The following is a 19,242-nucleotide window of genomic DNA, read 5'->3' as shown; positions in this document are numbered from 1 at the left end:
TTGGCTTCTTTCTAATGGGCCTAATAACACGGCGAGATTTTCCTCCAGCCAGTCTTGTGAAAACGGAAGTCTCGTGGCCGGGGGCCCCCGGGAGGCGAAAGGCCCCTCGAGTGTCTGTTACGGGCTAGCCGCCAGCTCTTGGAACGATTCGGTGAAAGAAATCGAGCAGTTTCGAAACGATCGAGCCGGCAATTTCTACGAGATCCCTGTGTACCGTCTGTGCATCGTGTGCATGAATATTGAACTTCACGACGTGCGTTTAGATTGCACCTTCGGCGCTCGAATTGCAACACGTCGTGCTCCTCCGCGCGAATTTCAATATTTTACCTCCACGCTAGGGGCACCGTAAATCTTTCGTATGGGAAACGATCCGTGTTTACGTCGCTGGTCGTAGGAATTTGTTATTCCTATCGTTCACTATCCATCGGTTTAAATTAGAATCGCGAACAAATTCGAGACTACGAGGATCCCTTCCAGGGAAAATGGAAATATTCCAGATTTATCTGGTCTGGCCAGATAAACCTGTTACCTAACTAATCGCATTAATATCGATACATTAATATTCCTCGAACAGAAGTTCGTTAGGATCTGTTATAAATCATCGTTTTAGAATACAATCTCCCAATCGTCTAAGAGTCCATTTAATTTAAATAATTATATGCAGTGTATTCGAAACCAGGTTTCAAAAGAGCGTACTTAGCGTCCAACTTGTTTCTATATGCAAGATTACCGACATCGTCTTATATTTATTTTTCCAAGCAGTTCAACGCGTTGCCCTTTAATTTCAATAGTCACTGATTACCCCCGTCTGCGTGCAACACACAGCAACAAATTACTCGCTTGAGATATTGAAACAGAACGTTGCAATTTATTTACGCCGACGAGGCTGATTCATAAACCTGTATTAATTAAGCATTTTTCCTACCCCGGGAATTACTCTTTAAACCAGCCGTTAATAGAAAATGCTTCTCGGGTACCTTTCGTTTCCTTATTTTGTTCAACGCGGATCATGCCTCGAACGCGTAATTAAATCGAGGACCTTATTAGGATTCAGAAAAATTCGCCAGGCTTTCGCAGTACGAATTCCAGCAATTAATTCCGTTCCAGGCTTTCGAACGCGTGCACCGTATTTTCGGAAAGCATTCTGCAAAAATTCCGATATCAGAATTATTACGTGTTCTTTCCTCGCCTGGCTGACTTTACCGTGTCGATTGCTCAACCTGGGAATATATGAAATTAGAAGGCCTGTTAGTCGGGGTGTATTCTTCCGTGCTACGGTTCGAAAATAACTGATAGAGACTGGGTATTGAAACGTTAAATCAAACTTTCGAAAAAGAAATATTACAAAAGAAATTAAAATGGGTGAAAATTTCTTCTCAAATTCTAGCCCTTCTCTATAAATAATCATCCGTAAAATTATAATTAGAAAGATCGAAATCTACGTGAATTCAATATTTTTTATTATTTTATTACGTAAGATACTCGTAATAGTGTCTATTTGATTAAAATGATTGTAAGAAAATTGTGTATCGAATTTTGGGGTCAAAATGGAGTTCAGTGGAGCACGGTGAAAATAAATAAATGTAAGAGGAGCGGGTTGGTGCGTTCGCGCGAGTTCGCCCGAGCGATCAATAACAAAAGCGAAAATGTTACTGCTCGAAATCGTCTGCTTTCGACGCGGAGAGTCTTCCTTTCATCGTTACGAAACCATCGGCTACGTACGGTTCACCTACACTTATCGGTTTCGAATGCGCCGCGGTTGGATCGGGGAGCACGTGCATCGAGCGCGCGGGCCCCGAAGGTGTGGGTGCGCGTACGTGTGATCCGCGCATGCACGGACGGAGAAGGCCCCGACGGGGCCTGTGTAATTACCGTAAGAGTAAGATCGAAGGTAGAAAGCGCGAAGGATCGTCTGCTGGCCTTTGCTTTCCACGACGCGCTTCCTACTGCGTTATATAATACCCGGCGCAACGCGAGGTGACATTTTCGTCGAACCGCAGAGTGGCTTCTGCGGTTTCCCTCGATACGCGTCGGATGGATATCTCACGGGGAAATTGAAGGCTAAATCACGGTTAATGTCCGGGACGGGAAACCGGAGGAGCCCATCAACGTGTACGAGAGCTATGATACGACTCGTTTCTACAAGAAACGTTCGCTAAAAGACGCGGGATAAACGTGTCCTCGCATTATCGTTAGCCTCGGTGCTACGTACCGCGAACGATACAAGTAAATTCCACGTTAACCAACCAACACCTTCGTCGCGTTAAATCAGGCCCCCCAGAACGCCATCGTGTCCTTCCTACTCGATCGATCTTTGTTGAATAAATTTTTGTCAGATAGGGAACTGGACGTCGACAATTGGAGGGGTTTGGTAGTGGACGTCTTTAAATTTCATCGATCTAGTAATTTATTTGTCTGTTTAACGGGTAAACACCCTTTATGAAAAAGTGAAAAAATAGAGGGAACACAATTACATATAACTTATACAAAGGAGACTACGAAAGTTACAATAGTGCTTATAACTAAATATTCAAAGACGCCTCCGCCTTAAAACTATCAGAGGATAAATTACAAATTCCGCTAAACGAATCAGTAAGATCGAAATTAGAATGCTCTCGAATTAAGTAATGCTTTGTTAAATAAATTTTTGTCAGACTGAGAGTGGGATGTCCTGTTACGGTAAAAACTTCGAACACGCATGTACGGGCCATAATTCGCGACGATCAATGATTAAATCAAATAATGGAGCTTCTTCTGTACCTTGGACCGCAGTATGGGAACGCAGGTTTCAGCTGGAGAAACGTTGAAACGGCGAAGCCAGTTTCTGTTAACGCGACGAGGCTCGGTTACCGGGAATATATCAATCGCGGACGGCGAAACGGAATTGTCGTGGTCGTAAAATGACAGCCATCGTCGTCGGTACGCATTCAACGACGATCACCAGGCGCGAGGATCGCGCGTCGGGTGGAATCCGTGCGGCGATGGCGCGTTTACGACGACGCCCGGACGCTAAATCCCGACGCGGAGGACGACTGTTTGAGGAGGGAACGGTGTAACCCGGCCGTCGACGTCGTTTTATTGGCCGTGCATACTTATTCTGGAGGCTCTCTCCGGTAACCCGCGTGCCTCCGAAAGAAGCTGAAAACGCGCGGGGTACCGTGGCGAGGGCACACACGGGGCCCCGTAGCGTTTGCACGGTGCCCGAAGGGAGTTTGCACAGTCCGCTCACGTGCCGGCGCGAAATTGCCCCGCGAAAGATGGCTTTCAGACCGCCGACACGGAAGTGCCTTTTTTGAAAACTGGGATCGGTCGACCGATGATACGGACGGATGGTATCGGGACGGTCGCACGAGTCGAGAATTTTTAGCAGCCGATCGACTCTTTCTCACGAGCCACGAGACCAGGTCGCGGATTCCTCCAACGATGCCTCTCCGCGACCCTCAAGACTCCATTTCAACGCAATCTGAATTTAAAAAGTTTCTTCTCCGTAGAAATATTATATTTTCTCTTGTGCATCGTCATTTGTGGATCGTAATAAGTGACTTCCTTTTGAGGAAGAGTTTACTTATCGAATGGATTTATTTCGTAATACGGAGTTACGGCAACCCCCTCGAGCGAAACAATGTTACGCGAGGCTACGAAAAAAATGAGCTTTCGCACAATTGACCTAATAACCGTGAAAGCGAGCAGCTCGAGCGATTGTTCCGAGGTTGATAGGTGCGGTGCACGATGGGAATTGGTCGCTAATACGCGGTGTCCACCTTTATTACACCTCTCGGCGGCTCAGCGAGACGTCAATTATCGCTGGGTGGCGACCCGAAGCCACAGCCATGTGAGAAAATGTCGGGTCGTGCCCCTTTTCACCTAACAAACGCCATTAAACCGCGACGCGAGTTTCGTTTCGATTTCACGGGGGTGGAAAAATACTTTAACCATCTCGAGGAAGAGGTAATGTAAGTAAAAATCAACTCGTATTATTTTTAACAGAGTAAAAAAAAAAAAATAATCGGGAAGCCATCGACGTGTTTCCTCCGGTCGACTAACAGCCCGAGTTCTAATGGTCCCAACAGCTCGTTCCAAGAATCGTACCAGAACTATAAATAACGCAGTAAAGATAAAAGGTGCTTTTTGTCGCAATAATTTCTCCGCAAATATATTTCTGTCCAGGTAACTGATCGAGCCACTTGCGTAATGGCTCGCGGTTTATTAACAGAAGCACTTGCCCGTAAGAAGGGTTACAAACTATCAAACTGGTTGTCGGAAGAGCCTTTCGTGAAAGCTGCGGCACCGTTGATGAGCGAGGCAACGAATCGAGTCGCTCTAAAATTTTTAGCGCTCGATCCGTGCGAATACACACACGATCGACGAGACGGTACCGTAATATAAACAGGCATTAACGCGGTAACCGGTTAAATGCGTAAGAAAACGACGAACGCAGCGGACGATGCATCAGTCATTAAAGTGTCAACTACCTCCGACTGCTTAGGCGCGACGGAACCCACTGTCTTTCGAACCGGCGAACTTATTATGCATTTTCGAACCGTTCTCACGGGCCCCGAGGACGTTAAGCGTTTCTTTTAAAATTCTTTCGCCGCTAATGGCCGCTTAAACGCGAGTTATTTTACATTCGAGTCTAATTTCAACGGCAAAAAGGAACTTTCTACGGGATTTATACGCTTGCAAAGTTCCGCGTTCGAAGCACATTATGTAAACACCAGGGATGGGCAATCTTTTACTTCAACAACACGTTCCTCCCATCGGACAGTTTATTATTATTTCAATCTTGCATTTTCACTGACTAAATGTACATACTGGTGATCTATGTCCACGTTCCATCACTGTACTTTTCAACGAAGCCTCCAAGGATCTATGTTTACATAACGTTCCTTTGTTATTTAGACGTAAGAACCGTATTCTATAAGTTGCAAGTACTTTCTACCGATAAAGATAAAAACATAAATCGACGTCGCTTCCAGAATCTTGTATTTTCACAGACTAAATCTAAATACAGTTGATCTATGTCTACATTCCATCACTGTACTTTTTAATGAAGCTTCCAAGGACCTATGTTTATACAACGTTAATCGTGGAAAAATACCCTTTATTTTATAAGTTACAAGTACCTTTTAGAGTAAAAAATATAAAGAAAAATCGACTTCCAGAAGAACGAGACCTTTGACACTAAAATTTTGTCCACCGTAGTCTCTGGAACAAAGGGCCTCCCCCCGATCGTGAGGCCTCGATTTCACCCCGAAAGGGACCCCGAAAATCGAGGACCACCGAGGCAGTCGGTAAAAAATCCGGAGCGATCGTTCGCGGGGAAGAAACAAAGGAGGCTGTCGCGAGATTGATTTCTGGACACCTGGTTCACGAAGGGGGGGTATTTTACGCGCGTCTTGGGCCCCTTCTGGGGCATTACCGTGGCCGGCAGCGCGTATACACCTCCGTGACTTGTTACGGAGTCGGGCACGTTGTACGTTCACGAGGATGAGCCACACGTTTCTCCTGCCTGTGTGTCGATTCGCAGGAGAACAGCCTTTCCTTTCCGCATAGCCAAGGTGCAGCCAGCCATACCCCGCTTGCTCTTAGTTTTATACACGTCGAAGTTTGCGGGAGTTAATACGAATAACTCATTCGACCGAAAAAACAGCCGCTCAACGCATACTGAGGAACGAGCCTACCGTATCCTCTCTGCCATTTCTCGTGGGATCTCCCCGTCTCGTCCCGGAGGATATCGAAAGGAATTCAACGCTCTTTGTTCCATTTCTTCTGACCTTTTTCCTACCTCTCGTCTTCTCCTTGTATTCGTTATCCCGTTCGTCTATTGTTCTTTCGCCGAGCCCCGGGATTACTGCAACTTCGATCAGCTTCGCCTTTTTACGTTCTGGACGAAACGCAGGAGAGTGTACCGCGGATTTTTGCCCAATTCTTTCACGCCGCCCGAGTCTCCGAGGGAAAGGATGCTATGGGAAATCTGAAGATGTGTCGAAACTTTTGAAGAATTGAATATCTCGAGATGGCGTTTCCCAAGCTCTCGGGGATCGATTGGGCAAGCAGCGGGCTTGTATATCAGTCGATTTCGTAAACAATGTCGCCTCTTATTTTATTCAGAGAATATTAATTTCCTCCCAAGGGCATGGTATTTAAAAATTTTCCCCGTATCACGGAATAATGCCATCGTAATTGCGTTTAAAAGCAATCGCCGGTAACGTGTATAATTTGTGAAAAAGATAGAGACGATCGTCGAGCAAAACGGGTCATCAGGAGCGATTCGAGGAAACGGAACGCCGATAAAATATTATTTTCTTTCGGTCGACGTTGCTGGTCGATCCGGGGAGTTAACAACAAGACGACTCTCGAAAACGCCGCGAATCGTCGGGGATAATCGAAGGTAAATGGCGGTCGGACGCGCACGATCGTCCAGTTGCCCCGAGTTAATTGTTATCGACGATCTCATTAGCGCGCGTAAAACGAGTGCGGCGAACGCATGAACGGAATACGTGTAATTATGTAAATGCTTAATTAGAGCTGGATGCAATTATGTAAAGTCACGGAAGGTGCGTTCGTAATATCTTAATTGAGAACCTGCTAACTGGCCGGTCGCAGCGGGATGGATCAATGAAAGCAGTTTTATCGCCGGCCGCGGATGCTAATTAGCGCGTTCTGTTTACTTTCGTTCGAAATAAATAAAAGTGAAATATAAAGCGGCGGGACGGTATACGCGCGCGCACAAATCAACGGGTGACGGAAAAGCGGGCTCGGGGGACTCGATTGAAAAGCCAGGAAACGCGGAAAGTAAGGAAATTGGACGTGGAAAGGAATTTCGCAACGTTGACCCCCTTCGTGGCTTCCGCGTGTTGATCGAATCCTTTTAAAAACAAACCTTTTACAATTTAGATATTTCATTTCTGTAACTTAACCACCACTGCATTTTAATTTTCTGCCTGTCCGAAATAATTAAATAAGAAAGTCTGAGCGAGAGCCACACGGTTCTATCCGGAATCGACATTTTGGATCGGCGTTCACCGATTACCATCGAGATCCTCGTCGTCGCCAGGCTGGTCCCAGACTTAGGGATCAGTCGCTCACGCGACCCGCGTTGGAACCGGAAAACGAGCAAAAGGAGGATGCCCAGGAACCCCGGTGAACGAGAAACGAAGGGAAGAAGCCCTCCACGGATCGCAGGGGAACAACAACAACAACTGACGCGAATTCGGTTCTCGAAAATCGTCCAGGGGCCTTTCATTTCGTCTTTGAGAGCTCCTAAGTCGTAGGTAGTAATTACCAGTGGCCGCTACCTGCCCCGCTGAAATAGACCTGCCGAACACCATTTAATTTTACACTGTAGGATCCGCCATGGACGCGAATCGTTGCCTTTTGCGAGGCGGTGTACGGGGCCCCGTCGACCATATATCTCTCTCCTTTTCGCGTGGAAGGCCTATACTTAATATTTATTTGCTACCCACTCGATTCCGTCGGCCGTGGCTGCCTCTCGTCGATCGACCACAAATTACCGAAATAATTAAAAACTGTTACTTCGCGTGGGAAGTCTCTCTTTCTCTTTCTTGCGACTCTGCTCGCCGACCAGAACGAAGGATCGCGAACGATAGCGAATTTCTCCAATTTATTTCGCCGTCCATCGCCATCCACGGGATTATTTCTCGGTGGGTGGAGGAGAAACGAAAGGGAATAAATTAATTCGATTCGTCGTTTCTTTTAATCCAATGATTTTTGTACGAAAACTGTGCTTCTATGCAAGCTAGTTTTTTGTATCATTAGGTAGTGGAATGATCAAATATTTGTTACACGGTAAGTCGGACGCCATTTCGCGCGGGGCGAGTATTCCCGCTAGGCGCGACGACGGCTGGATAAAATTTTTACGAGACCGATCGGCCATTTTCTCAGGCGATTTAAGGAGTAATCGTTGCGTGGGTGTATCGTGTTCCCCGTGGGAAGAGCCATGGGAACTTGTCGCCGGCACAGAAACGGCAGGCCGTTATCGATGAGCTTTTGTTAGCCCGGTCAAGGGTGGATGAAACACGATCGAAGCTCGGTCCCCGAGGGATCATCCAGTTTCTTCAACCTGATCCGTCTACCTGCCAGCCAGGGAATCGAACGCTCGAAACAAGAAGAACAGGTGCGAGTCAAGACCGTTTTGCTCACACGAGGTGTCTGGATTCGACGTCGGTCCAGCTCTATTAACTAATATACAGGCCGTATCATAACCAGAGAGAGCCAGTCAGGATGAGGATACTCCAGAAAGGAGAACAAATACCCGGAAAATCGATTAACAATGCGTTTGGAGATCATTTTCATTGATACTCAAGTTGAAATTTCAAAGGGAATAAATTTGAATGGGATTCACGTTCCAATGCGAACGTACGATCAGACATAATTGGCGATAGATAATGTGTAATTGGACCTGTTTACATTCACGGCATGGGCTACTGGAAATTGTTTTTGCATCGAGAGTATCACTCTCGAGAGCTTTATTTTATAGATTTTCTTGGCAAAGTGCCAACTGCTCGAGCAACTACTCGTTACCTGTACTTTATTACTGATACTAATAATCTATTTGTATGTAATGCTCGATAGCTGCTCGATATCTCTTAAAATTGTCGTCTATCCTGTTTCGCGAGCCAGTTTGGTTCCCCAGATACTAACGCCTGATATTTCTGCCGCATATGCCGGACTAGAATTAATAATTAATAGGTATCCGATCAGGAAACGACAATCGTTACCATCCATTCGTGGTTCGTTACGCGGATAGAAGCCTGTCAAATGAGAACAAAATTCTAGAGATTAGACGGACACCTGAACTAGAAACTGTTGATCTCGAAGGTCAGAAGAAAATGATAGCAACGCTATACTGGTTTTGCTACTTTTTTCCAAGGCGTGTGACCCGCCGCAGGGCACAAAAACGAGGCCTTAAAATAATTATATAATCCGGGACGCGAATTAAATTTTTCTCATTAATTCCCGTGTCCCCGTAATAATCACCGTGATCGAGATCGTCGAACGTAAATTACCGTTTTCCATTCGACGAAAGAAGGTCGCCGACGAGCAGGAAAAACAGGTTGTTACCGAGACGTCGTCTTCAGGATACGCGTATACCGGGCGCATCAGATGTGAGATCCGCTTCAACAATGTATATAAATATTAATCAATACATTCTAGAACAGTATTATAAGTTATGGTTCTCCTGTTTCGCACGACACCTCCGTGGAGGTATTCCGAATATAGATTGCTCTCGAAACTCCAACTTATAATTACCCTACATAACTTTGTAACGAACCGAAGTTTACAAATTCAAGATTACGGATCGGCAGCGGTAAATTTTAATAATGTAAGACAAACTCGAGATTAAAAACACCGTGTTTCCAGCGAAGTCTCAATAACAACCTGTTTCGTTTGCTCGTCAACGACCAGCCTCTCTGATCTTACGGGGAAAACGGTAATTTGTGTGTTGTACGTGGTCCCTTTGGTCATCATCGTTATTACGGGTCCAACAGCCAGAATTAATTACGTACGACGAAGAGGGACGTGACTTGTCGCGCCGGTCGATCGATGTACCATGGTCGGGTGTAAATTCTGCGACAATTTTGTCCCGTAAGTCGTCCATTATTTTCGGCTCGTCGATGGTCGGGCCCAGCCCGGTAACACGAGAAACAATCAATCAGGTCGGGGACCTTTTGGCTAAACGATTTTCTGGAGGGTGAATTTTTTGACGAGAAGCCGTGAAACTTTAAACAGATTCAAATCGTTTTCTGATTGATAAAAGAAAGAGAAAAAACACCGACCGCCATTCGCTATATATGTATATTCGTTGGTCGATTACTCTCGATTACACGTTGTGTAAGCACGCGTGACAGTGGCGGAACGATTACGCAGATAAATCGAGCGGCGCGACAATAAATTAAAAAGGAAAAACGGGGACGTTGATGGCGTGCAAAGGTGCACGGTTTAATCATACCCGACGACGGAGCGGTCAAGTTCACTGAACACGAAAACGAGCAACGTGTCCTGGATGTCGACAGAGAATCGATACCCAAGGGGACCACGAGAAACCTGGTCCAGATGGTCGACCCGTTCCCAGGGCAATGTTCCAAAATGACCACATTTTGGTTCACGAATTATTTATGCTTGTACGATTCGAATAACAGACACTGGTGCCTCGATCACACTATATTTAAACATTTTGGTTTAAATTACTGTTGAATTTTTAGTGAAATAAATGCTTCGTTCGACACCAATCAACCTCAAAATTCTTTTTTGATAAAACTACCTTCTGTTAATAAAATTGATCGTGAAAATTCAGTCGAATTGTTAATAGGTTGTTTAGCCGCTGCACGGTTATGAGACGGTTGGATTTTAGCGCGGAAACAAAGCAGCACAGAAAATGGAGGAGTCAGCGAACCCGCGGCAGATTCCAAAGTGGTCTTTGTCCTTAAATCGTTCGTTTTCACGCAACGCGGCGTGTCGATACTTTTTATTCTCCACCTGGCAACGACGTTCGAGCGGGGAAATAAAAGTGCTCGAGAAGTCTGCTCCTAGCCCGAGCCGCATAGGTTTTCACACGGTGATAAACGAAGGCATTTCAACCGACTTTATAGTTATTTACTATTTTCTCCAAGGTTCGTTTATTTTATAATTTATTTCGCGGCCACTAGCAACGGTAAAAGTTAAATAAGAACGTTTATTGATATACCTGGTTGCAGCCAGCCGGCACGGATAATATCTTACTTAAGTAGAAACAGTAAGTAATGGACAGACGCGGCCTACTCGCGCCGTGTTCCAAATCAATTTTCTCGCAAACGAAGCGAGCTACGGAGAAACCACGCTTTATTCCACGCTTTCGATTCAGTTTTACGCGGCATTTTTTCAAATATATTCTTTTGAAATTCAAAAATTGACAAGTGGACAAAATCATAAATTTTAATCGATCGGAAACAATTATTTCCTGCATTTTACTGTCGGATGAAATGTAATCAGTACGTTCCATCGAATAAACTTAAATTGCATTGTGCAAGTAAAAATTGCATCGAACGATATTTCCCACGGCGACTCGCAATCACACAGCCTAGTTGTTTTTCACGATGACGAGACGCGACGGTTTCTCGAATGAGAACGAAAGGTTCACGACAAAAGGGCCGCGCGAAAAATCGTACACGGAATACGATAATGACCATCTTCGTGTCCCGAAATTCGTCCCGCGCCCCGTACGCCGAGCAATTATCGGATATCGACGCCCCTGTTTATCGTACGTTACGCGAAAGCCGGTTCCGTGGTCCGCAGCCTTTTTCCCCGAACTCGTAAAAACTTCTGGCCACGTTTCGTTCCCCTTCTTTCGGCCACCGTGGAGGCTGGTGAACCGTCAGGTGAAAAAAGGACTCGGAGGCACGCACCTGTGCGCTCCACGGTCCACGGGGTAGAACGCGGGACCGCAACACACAAGATCGCGCCGCAACGGCACACAACACACCACCACCAGACGGCATTATCTGTCTATCTGCGGAGCATCCGCCGAAGCGAGCCTCGGGGCTGATTTTTATAGGAGGTTCGCGTGACCGCTAGCTAAACGCTTCGCTTTAACCCGCCCAACTCTGCCTCGGCAGCATCTCGGTTGCCTCCATTCCTCCCTGTTTTCACCTCCTTCCCGGTACTCGTCTCTCTCTCTTTCTCGATCTCTTCACACTCGACGTCGACGTGTAACCGCTTCTTCGCGAATCGTCTCTCTCTCTTCAACTTTCTCATATAAATTCGAATCCACGTCCCTGTTCCTCCAACGGTCGAGTTCCGATCTCGAATCGAGTAATTTATTGAACCGTCGTCCGTTTTTTCATATATCCGAACTAGCCGGCGCATTTGCATTTCCCTTATCCGGGTTGGGCATCGCTGAGCCCCGGAGCTTTCCTCAACCGGTACTTCCGTACCCGTGTTACGCCTCGTTCGTCCTTGTATTTCCACCTGTTCTGTCCCTGTGCCTTCCTCCCTCTCCCCCGGGGTTTATCATTTCCGTCACGCTATCCAGCGCCGTCCCTTTTCGTCCGATTCGTGTCACGCCATCGCGCGACGTATGGCGCGTATACGTGTGCGACTCGACGCGTTTAATAAGATCCAGGAGGCAGGGGATCCGGAGAGCGTGCAGGACCGAGTGCCACGGGACGAGATCGCGCGATCTATCGTACGACCCTGTACACTAGCTAACAACTGTCATCTGATTATGTTCGAAACCTGTAAGACCATGGACGGATGATCGGGACACTCGTTTAATCGAATCCAACCATTTAATTACGAGGTAATTGGTCTTTTCAAGAAATTACTTCGATCGACGTTCTGGTAGGACTTATAACTCAAGCTTAATAAGATCCCTGAGATTCGATCGTCCAAGAGCAAGTGGAATGTCGTCGAGAACACGGCCATCTTGGTTTTCCTTCTCTCGCGCGGTAAAGCGTGTACTGTGTATGTTCCCATCTCTAAGAATCGTTTGATCCCGTGTAAAACAAGTAACGCTATCGAAAAGCGAGCAAGGACCAACGCTGACCCGAGCCTAGAAGGTTTGCAAGGAGCTTTCGATCCCGGGGAGCGTAAATCAAGAAGATTAATAAGATCCCCGCGGTAGCGAGCGTGCAGGAACGGATGGCTAGCGATCGAGCGATTACGCTATCGCCTAGACCTATACAGAGCCCTAACCAGGGAGCGTCATCTGATAATGTTTGAAATAGGTAATACCACGAAAGAATGACAAGGACCAACGTCGAACGTAGTCCGAGGGATCTTATTTAACCCGTTGAGCTATACGCGTGTAACTCTCGCGTCCCGTGCAGCTCCGACGCCGGGACTAACAGCCTGCCGACCGTCCGTTGCTGATAATTGGCCGCGGTGATAGGAACGAAAGAAGAGGAACAAGAAGCAGCGTGCCTACGAGCTCGTACGAGCGGCAGACAGAGATCGGTTCCCAGGGTAAAAGCGGAAGCGGCGCGCTAATGCGCTAAACGGGTCGTCATCGAACGCCGCGGGGCATACGAGCGTCTTTTTCTCAACCCTTTCCCCCGGGACGGACGCGATCATCATCTCTCTACGTCCTGCTACCGCAAACTTTATTGCAGTTTCTTTTTTTTCCCCCGGAAAGATTCTCGAACGAGCCAGTTTACAACCACCCCCGGAAACGATGCATTCAAATTTCGCGCGCTAGAGTCAGATATATACTTGGCCTTAATTTTAAAGCTCTTATTCCTGAAACAACAGATTTTAGACAACGTTAATTACTATCAGATTAGGATATTCAGAATCGTGTGAAAGAAAGATGATAACTCGCGTGTGGAATTAAAAGTACGTTAGTGTAAACGCGAGGTGAAGCCACGCGTTGCTAAACCTAACCTTGATTTCGCCGGGGAGCGATCGAAGTGCAAAAAATGGCCGCGAGTTGCGCCTCGAAATCCATTTGAATCGAAGGTGGATCGTCCACGAGAGCGACCGGTCCCTAGTCGCTTAAGCGTGTGTTTTTCGTCTCGGAAGCCGCGGTCGATCCATCTCGAGAGCACGTTCGAGGCGGGTAATTAAGACGCGCCGATGGGGGACGATGAATTATAATCGGGGACGGCCCAATAAAAGTCGCCCGGTGAATCCTCGACAGTTTGCCTCGCGGCTCGCATGTGCATTCCCGTCCAAGGAGAGATCGATCTCCCTGCATGGGCCTCCATAACGGGGGTTTACGATAATTGCTGGAAGCATCATGCAATTTCAAGCTTAATGGACTGCCCGGTCGGTCGGCTCGCATAGAAATTCCATCGTCGTGGGGATCCGCCGCGGAAAATCGCGACGCGGAGGCCACCGATCGAAGAATATTCTCTGCACCCGGGGGTTGGCGGAACCTATTCTCGTCAAATATTTTTAAATCTCGAGGATACTCGGGACAAACAGGAGTCAACATGGTTGATGTTCAAAAAAGTCTTCCAATCGATGAAGTAATATCGGTGAGTCCCAATTGTGTTGTTCGAGGACGGTTTAAACGCAGCCACTGTGCCGTTCAGAGACCCCGAAAACACTCGTCGGAGGCCTTCGATTCGAGCAACCCCCGGTGCTAGAATAATTGGAGCTTTGGCTGCTCGTCTCATACAAATGACTTTCGAAGAAGAGGAACGCGGGAAGAGGGCCGTCGTTCCCTCCGATGATTTCGACCTAGTGCAATTAACCGCCGCCGCTGCTCCTCTTTCAATTACAGTCCGCGCGGAATTACCGTTATAATGCGAGCGGTGGTTGCCGGCGAAAAAACTTCGCCGAAAGTATTCCGAGAAACCGATACTCCGTCGGCGGAGATTTTCAACGGCAACTTCTGTCACTTTGCTAAGGCGTTCGTGTTCCACGGCCGCTCTTAAACATAATCCGCGATGGCCGTTCATCCTCGGCTTTTTCGCTCCTGCCGTCGAAAACAAGGGGATCGGAAAAAACGAGAGTCTTTACGCGCACCTCGCCCGTATTGCGGGCTGCGTTGATGGGTTCGCAGGACGGGTGCAGGTTTTTGGAGTCGTTGATTATGAACTAAGAGTCGAGGATACCGAGTTCAATATGGCGAACGGAATATTGAAAGTCGACGAGAATGATGGGTTGAGTCTTTTTGTAAATTGTAAGAAAGTCAACTTTGGATGTTGAAACAAGCACATATTGTTTATGTGCATTAATCGATGCACGTAGTTAGTTGTATGCGACGAAAAGTTATTAATTTAGGAAATAATTAATGGTTTGATTTCAGATTCTATTTGCAGAATGTGCAATTTTGCAATTCGATGTAACTTCGTTGACATGTTCCGTAACTCGGCGCATACCTTCTGTTCAGAAGGCTATTTCGCCTCATTAACCTACTTACAGTATGAATATTCACGTTCGTACGATTCCCATTTGTTTCTTTCGCGAGACGCTTGTCAGTTATAATTGATAACTGCTACTCGCAGCACTCGCAGAGGTTACATTATGGTTAATTAAATTATTATTATTAATTTTTATTGGCGATGCACGGGAATCAACAGTTTTGCAACGAGTCAAACTAGCATCTAGTATAACCAACTTTTTTCTAGTACGTAGTAGTTACTTTAACCTCTTTGAAGAGGTTAAACGATCAGTCTTCGAGCTACCATGAATATCGTACCGTGGGGAAAAATTGCGAATAAATATTCATAATCAAATTTCTCAATGATACAACACAGATCAATTTCAAATGGAATAATTCGTTCTTCGAGAAGTTAATAGGGTGCAAGATGGCTGCGATCTATTAGTTGAAGGTTGGTTAGTTTAAAAAAGTAAATGAGAACAGCTTCTAAACTAATTTTACTATCTGTCTGTCAAGGACATTCTTCTCTTCCTCGTGCTTTTATTTCTATTATTCGAAACTAAAGTGGACCTTTTCCCTTTTTCTAAACCCTCCTCTACCCTTCTTCAACCCCTATCACCTCGATAGCGGAAACATCCATCAAACTACGCCTTAAGGCAGAGGTTCCTAACCATGGAATCCACGGACGAACTTTTATAACAAACTATTAAATATTTATTTTCGTTAAAATATTAATTTCACCCGAAATAACGGTAGTCGCAACGCCCCCGATGTGTTAAAAATATAATATCCTTCAAACATGCAACCCCCATTTCTCATTAAAGAACATTTTCGTTCTTGTACTCGGCATTATCCTTTCGCTCGTCTTCAAGTTACATTTTAAATTTACGATCGAGACGGGTCAGGTTGTAAAACAGCATTGCTCGCCGAACCACTCCCTTTCACGCTGCACGGCGCGTTGCTTTTATTTTTATCCGGCGAATTAAGTCGTTAAATAAATAAAACAAAATTGAAGTAACCATGTGGTCCGAAGTATCGAGCGTTGCAAGCTGTTGTCTAAATTTCTTCGTTGTTCCCAACTTCTGATCTAGTCTAAAATTTTCTCCATTACTTTGGACCCATTTCTGCCCCCTTTGTTTAAAATTCCCCAGACTAGAGCACTGGCGCCGACGAATTAACGCGATCGCGATCTCGATCTTCGATCTGGACACCCCATCCATCTCCCCGAGAAAATTTCCATCTCTCCCCCCCACCGTTCCCTGAGGCCCCGTTGGGCCCCGTTGCGGCGTCGGCGGCGTGTCCCGCGCGCGCACACTTCCTGAATACACAACGCGCGCAGGAGAGCGTGTAATAACCCCAGGAAGATACAAATAAGACCGTCCCATTACACTGACGCAACGTGTTATACATTTTTCGACGGGGCATCGCCGGGCGACTCGCCGCGGACAATAGAAGTACACGCGGGGCCCGCACAATACCACAGAGATACTGCCGGGAGAGGCCAGATGATAAGTGTGGGTGACGAAGCAACATCGGCGGAAAAAAGCCCGTAGTTACACCGTAAGTATGTATCTCCTTGATGAGAACAAGGAGAAGGATGCAGCGGGCCGCCCTCCTATCCTTGTGCAAGCAACGAAAGACGAAGGTGGAACGGGAGAGAAGAGGAAATACGCTGAAACGTCGTGGGACACCGCCGGCGCGTTCGCAGATCACTCTACAGGGCCCCTCAAAAGTCAAGGTGCCATTTTCCATCGACCTCCAACGCGTTACAACCGTTACAATAAAAAATGGTACTTTTCTTTCCCTGCAAACGATTCAACGACTGCTTCAAACAGAATACAATTACAGTTTTGTTTGGAAATTGATTTTCACAGAGGAATTGGGGAGCTATGTTATTTAGAAATGTAGTTTTTACGAAACTTCGTGGACCCACCGTGTGGATACTCCACAGAGCGGAAGAGACTATCGCGTCGACAATGGGTCAGTTTGGTAACTCTACGGTTGAGAATTTTTCGCGTTCCTCAAACGGGTGCCGACATTGATCGCGATAAAGTCGTGGAACGCGCAGACTTTGCGTCGTTTCTACTATCTCTCGTTACGAGTGAAGTAAAATAGAGAAACAAATATGAAGGACTTGACGAAATTGAATAAAATTGAAAAAAAAGATAATCCTGACTAGGTGACGGCCGTAATCGATACAGTTTGCGTCGGTCGAAGTCAACGGAGGCAAACACGCGTCTCGTCGACCGTTCTCAAGCGTTCATCGAATTAGCGTCTAAGATAAGTTAATAAACCTCATCGAATGATTCATCGCTGCTCGTCGCTACTTATCTAATCGTTCCACTTTGCGACAGTTTGCTCTTCCTTCACCCTGATGCATGTAATTAATATGTAATCGTTTTTTGTGCCCTGGAACCGATACTCGTCCGACGGCGACGTTTACGGTCCGTAATTGCGGCTTATCGCGACCGGCAAACGTTATCATTAAGCATCGGCGAGTAATTGCCCTTCCCGTCTACCGTGCGAGCGCTCGACCGATGTCTAACTGGACTTTTGCCCGAGCAGTTTGCTCGATCAAGAATCAGCGATGTTGGCGCGATGTTGTACACCTTGTCCCGAGCGTTTCCAGAGCGCGAGAACAGCGCTTCTTCCGTCCGGATCGATATTTATCGATCATTCCAATCGTTTTCTACGTTTCAGTGTTTCCTGACTCAAAGATCGCGACCTAAAAATTGATCGTTAACGCGTCGATTGCTAAGCACGAATCGAATATGGTTCGCCAAGGATCGTGGAGCTAGCCTCCGAGCTGTAACAATTTGTCTCGACTGCGTTACGTTTCTATCGATTATTTATTTATCTGTTCTCGGTTCATAGTATTGTTTCAATTTTTGAACGATCGTAAATGTCCAAAAAGTATTGTGATTTTACTGGAACGGAAGCATTTCTCATCGTTGACAGCAATCGTTGCGCTTTCCCACATTTATAATGCACTTGATCAGGGTCGAATCCCCGCCGGTGTCCAAGGTTTTTTCTTTATTTTACATAACTATCAACAGAATATCCTTGTCGGCGTAATAAACAAAATGCAACCGATAATTATCACTCTTAAACAAGCTATTTTAATACCGACGGAATATAGGCATCGTACAACCTATAAACGTTCAAATTATAATGCGTTACAAGGATAAAATTAAAATTAATTACGGGTATTAAGCCATAACTATCGCATAATAGCATCGCTATAACTATAGAATTGAAATAAATTTTATGAGCTACGATTATAAATTGCCGGTTAGTTATGTATCCTGTGAATACAAAATTGTAATTCGCTACATAATTATTACTGCGTAGTTAAAAGAATAATCGGTCCAAGAGCAGTTCGGATTTTTGGATTTAGAGGTCTTTGAATGACAGACATTTTTGTAATTAACTACATGCTCTGGGCTAATGTTTCCCAAGAGTTACCTAGCAGAACGTAATAACGAAGAAAGACAATATACAAAGAGAACAAGGTGAAACGAATGATAGATGGTAGCTTAACAAGCACGGTTGGAGCTTCGCAATCATGGATCCTAGGACTCCAGAAGTCCCGTCGAGCCTCGGACATCTTTTCCCCGGCAAACCGTTCAAATTTACACGAGAAACAAGATTTTCTAATTACCCACCGGTGCGTTAAGTATGTTTAACACGGGTAATCTTTCAGCTTAGATAGATAGTTCGTTAACAAATGGTCTGGAAAAAGGATTTCTCAAAGGCTTCGAGTCGCAACAGCGAGCATTTACATAAGTAAACACACCTGCTCCCCTCGAACATAGTCTACGATCGAACGAGACACCCTGTACAAACGAGTAGCGTAGAGTGAGACGAACGTTGGATGATAAGTCAGCAGTCACGGTTCGTAATCGTGAATCCTGGGATCCCCCAGTCCTTTTCCTTCGCGGTTCGTAACAAACGTGTAGAAAAAGCAAGATTTCCTAATAGTTTGGGTCCCGTTATACCCGTCGGACCCCATCAATCCGACAGAGTTCACGCCCGTATGATTCCGTAACACGGAAGAGGATCCGTGGTCGCGGTTAGGGTAGATAAATCGTACACACGTACCTGTATGAGGTGGGCAAGGAACAGGACGTAGGCGGTGGCCGCCCTCATGTCTTTCCTCGAGGAATCCCTCGACTACCGCATCACCATTCCCCGTGGGTCACCCAGCGCTCTTCCCTTCGTCCACTCCAAATTATCAATCGACCGTGTGTCGTCGTCGGTGTCCCAGGATCCCTCCTGTTCCGTATATTCCTTGGATCGCAGCAACACTCTTCACCCACCGTACACGATCGACCGGCCAGATCCGTTGGTCGATCGGGCACACTTCACTTCTACTTCCGGTCCGCGCACACACCGTATACGATCCACAACCGGCG

General features: G+C 46.2%; 1 protein-coding gene across 1 annotated transcript in view; it reads right to left on the bottom strand.

Moving 5' to 3' along the window:
- LOC122398752 (protein jagged-1) overlaps positions 1 to 19,000 on the bottom strand; it is a 47,208-nt gene extending 28,208 nt beyond the window's left edge. Inside the window, exon 1 of the mRNA XM_043398911.1 lies at positions 18,929 to 19,000. Coding sequence (XP_043254846.1) covers positions 18,929 to 18,976 — 48 coding nt within the window. The 5' untranslated portion in view covers positions 18,977 to 19,000. The remainder of the gene's footprint in view (positions 1 to 18,928) is intronic.
- Between the last annotated feature and the right edge of the window lie 242 nt (positions 19,001 to 19,242).

This window comes from Colletes gigas, unplaced genomic scaffold (genome assembly GCF_013123115.1).
Source record: "Colletes gigas isolate AHSC1104 unplaced genomic scaffold, ASM1312311v1 Colletes_gigas_Sc00012, whole genome shotgun sequence".
Taxonomy (NCBI): domain Eukaryota; kingdom Metazoa; phylum Arthropoda; class Insecta; order Hymenoptera; family Colletidae; genus Colletes; species Colletes gigas.
The sequence above is the reverse complement of the archived record's forward strand: the minus strand, read 5'-3'. Positions and strand labels throughout refer to the sequence as shown.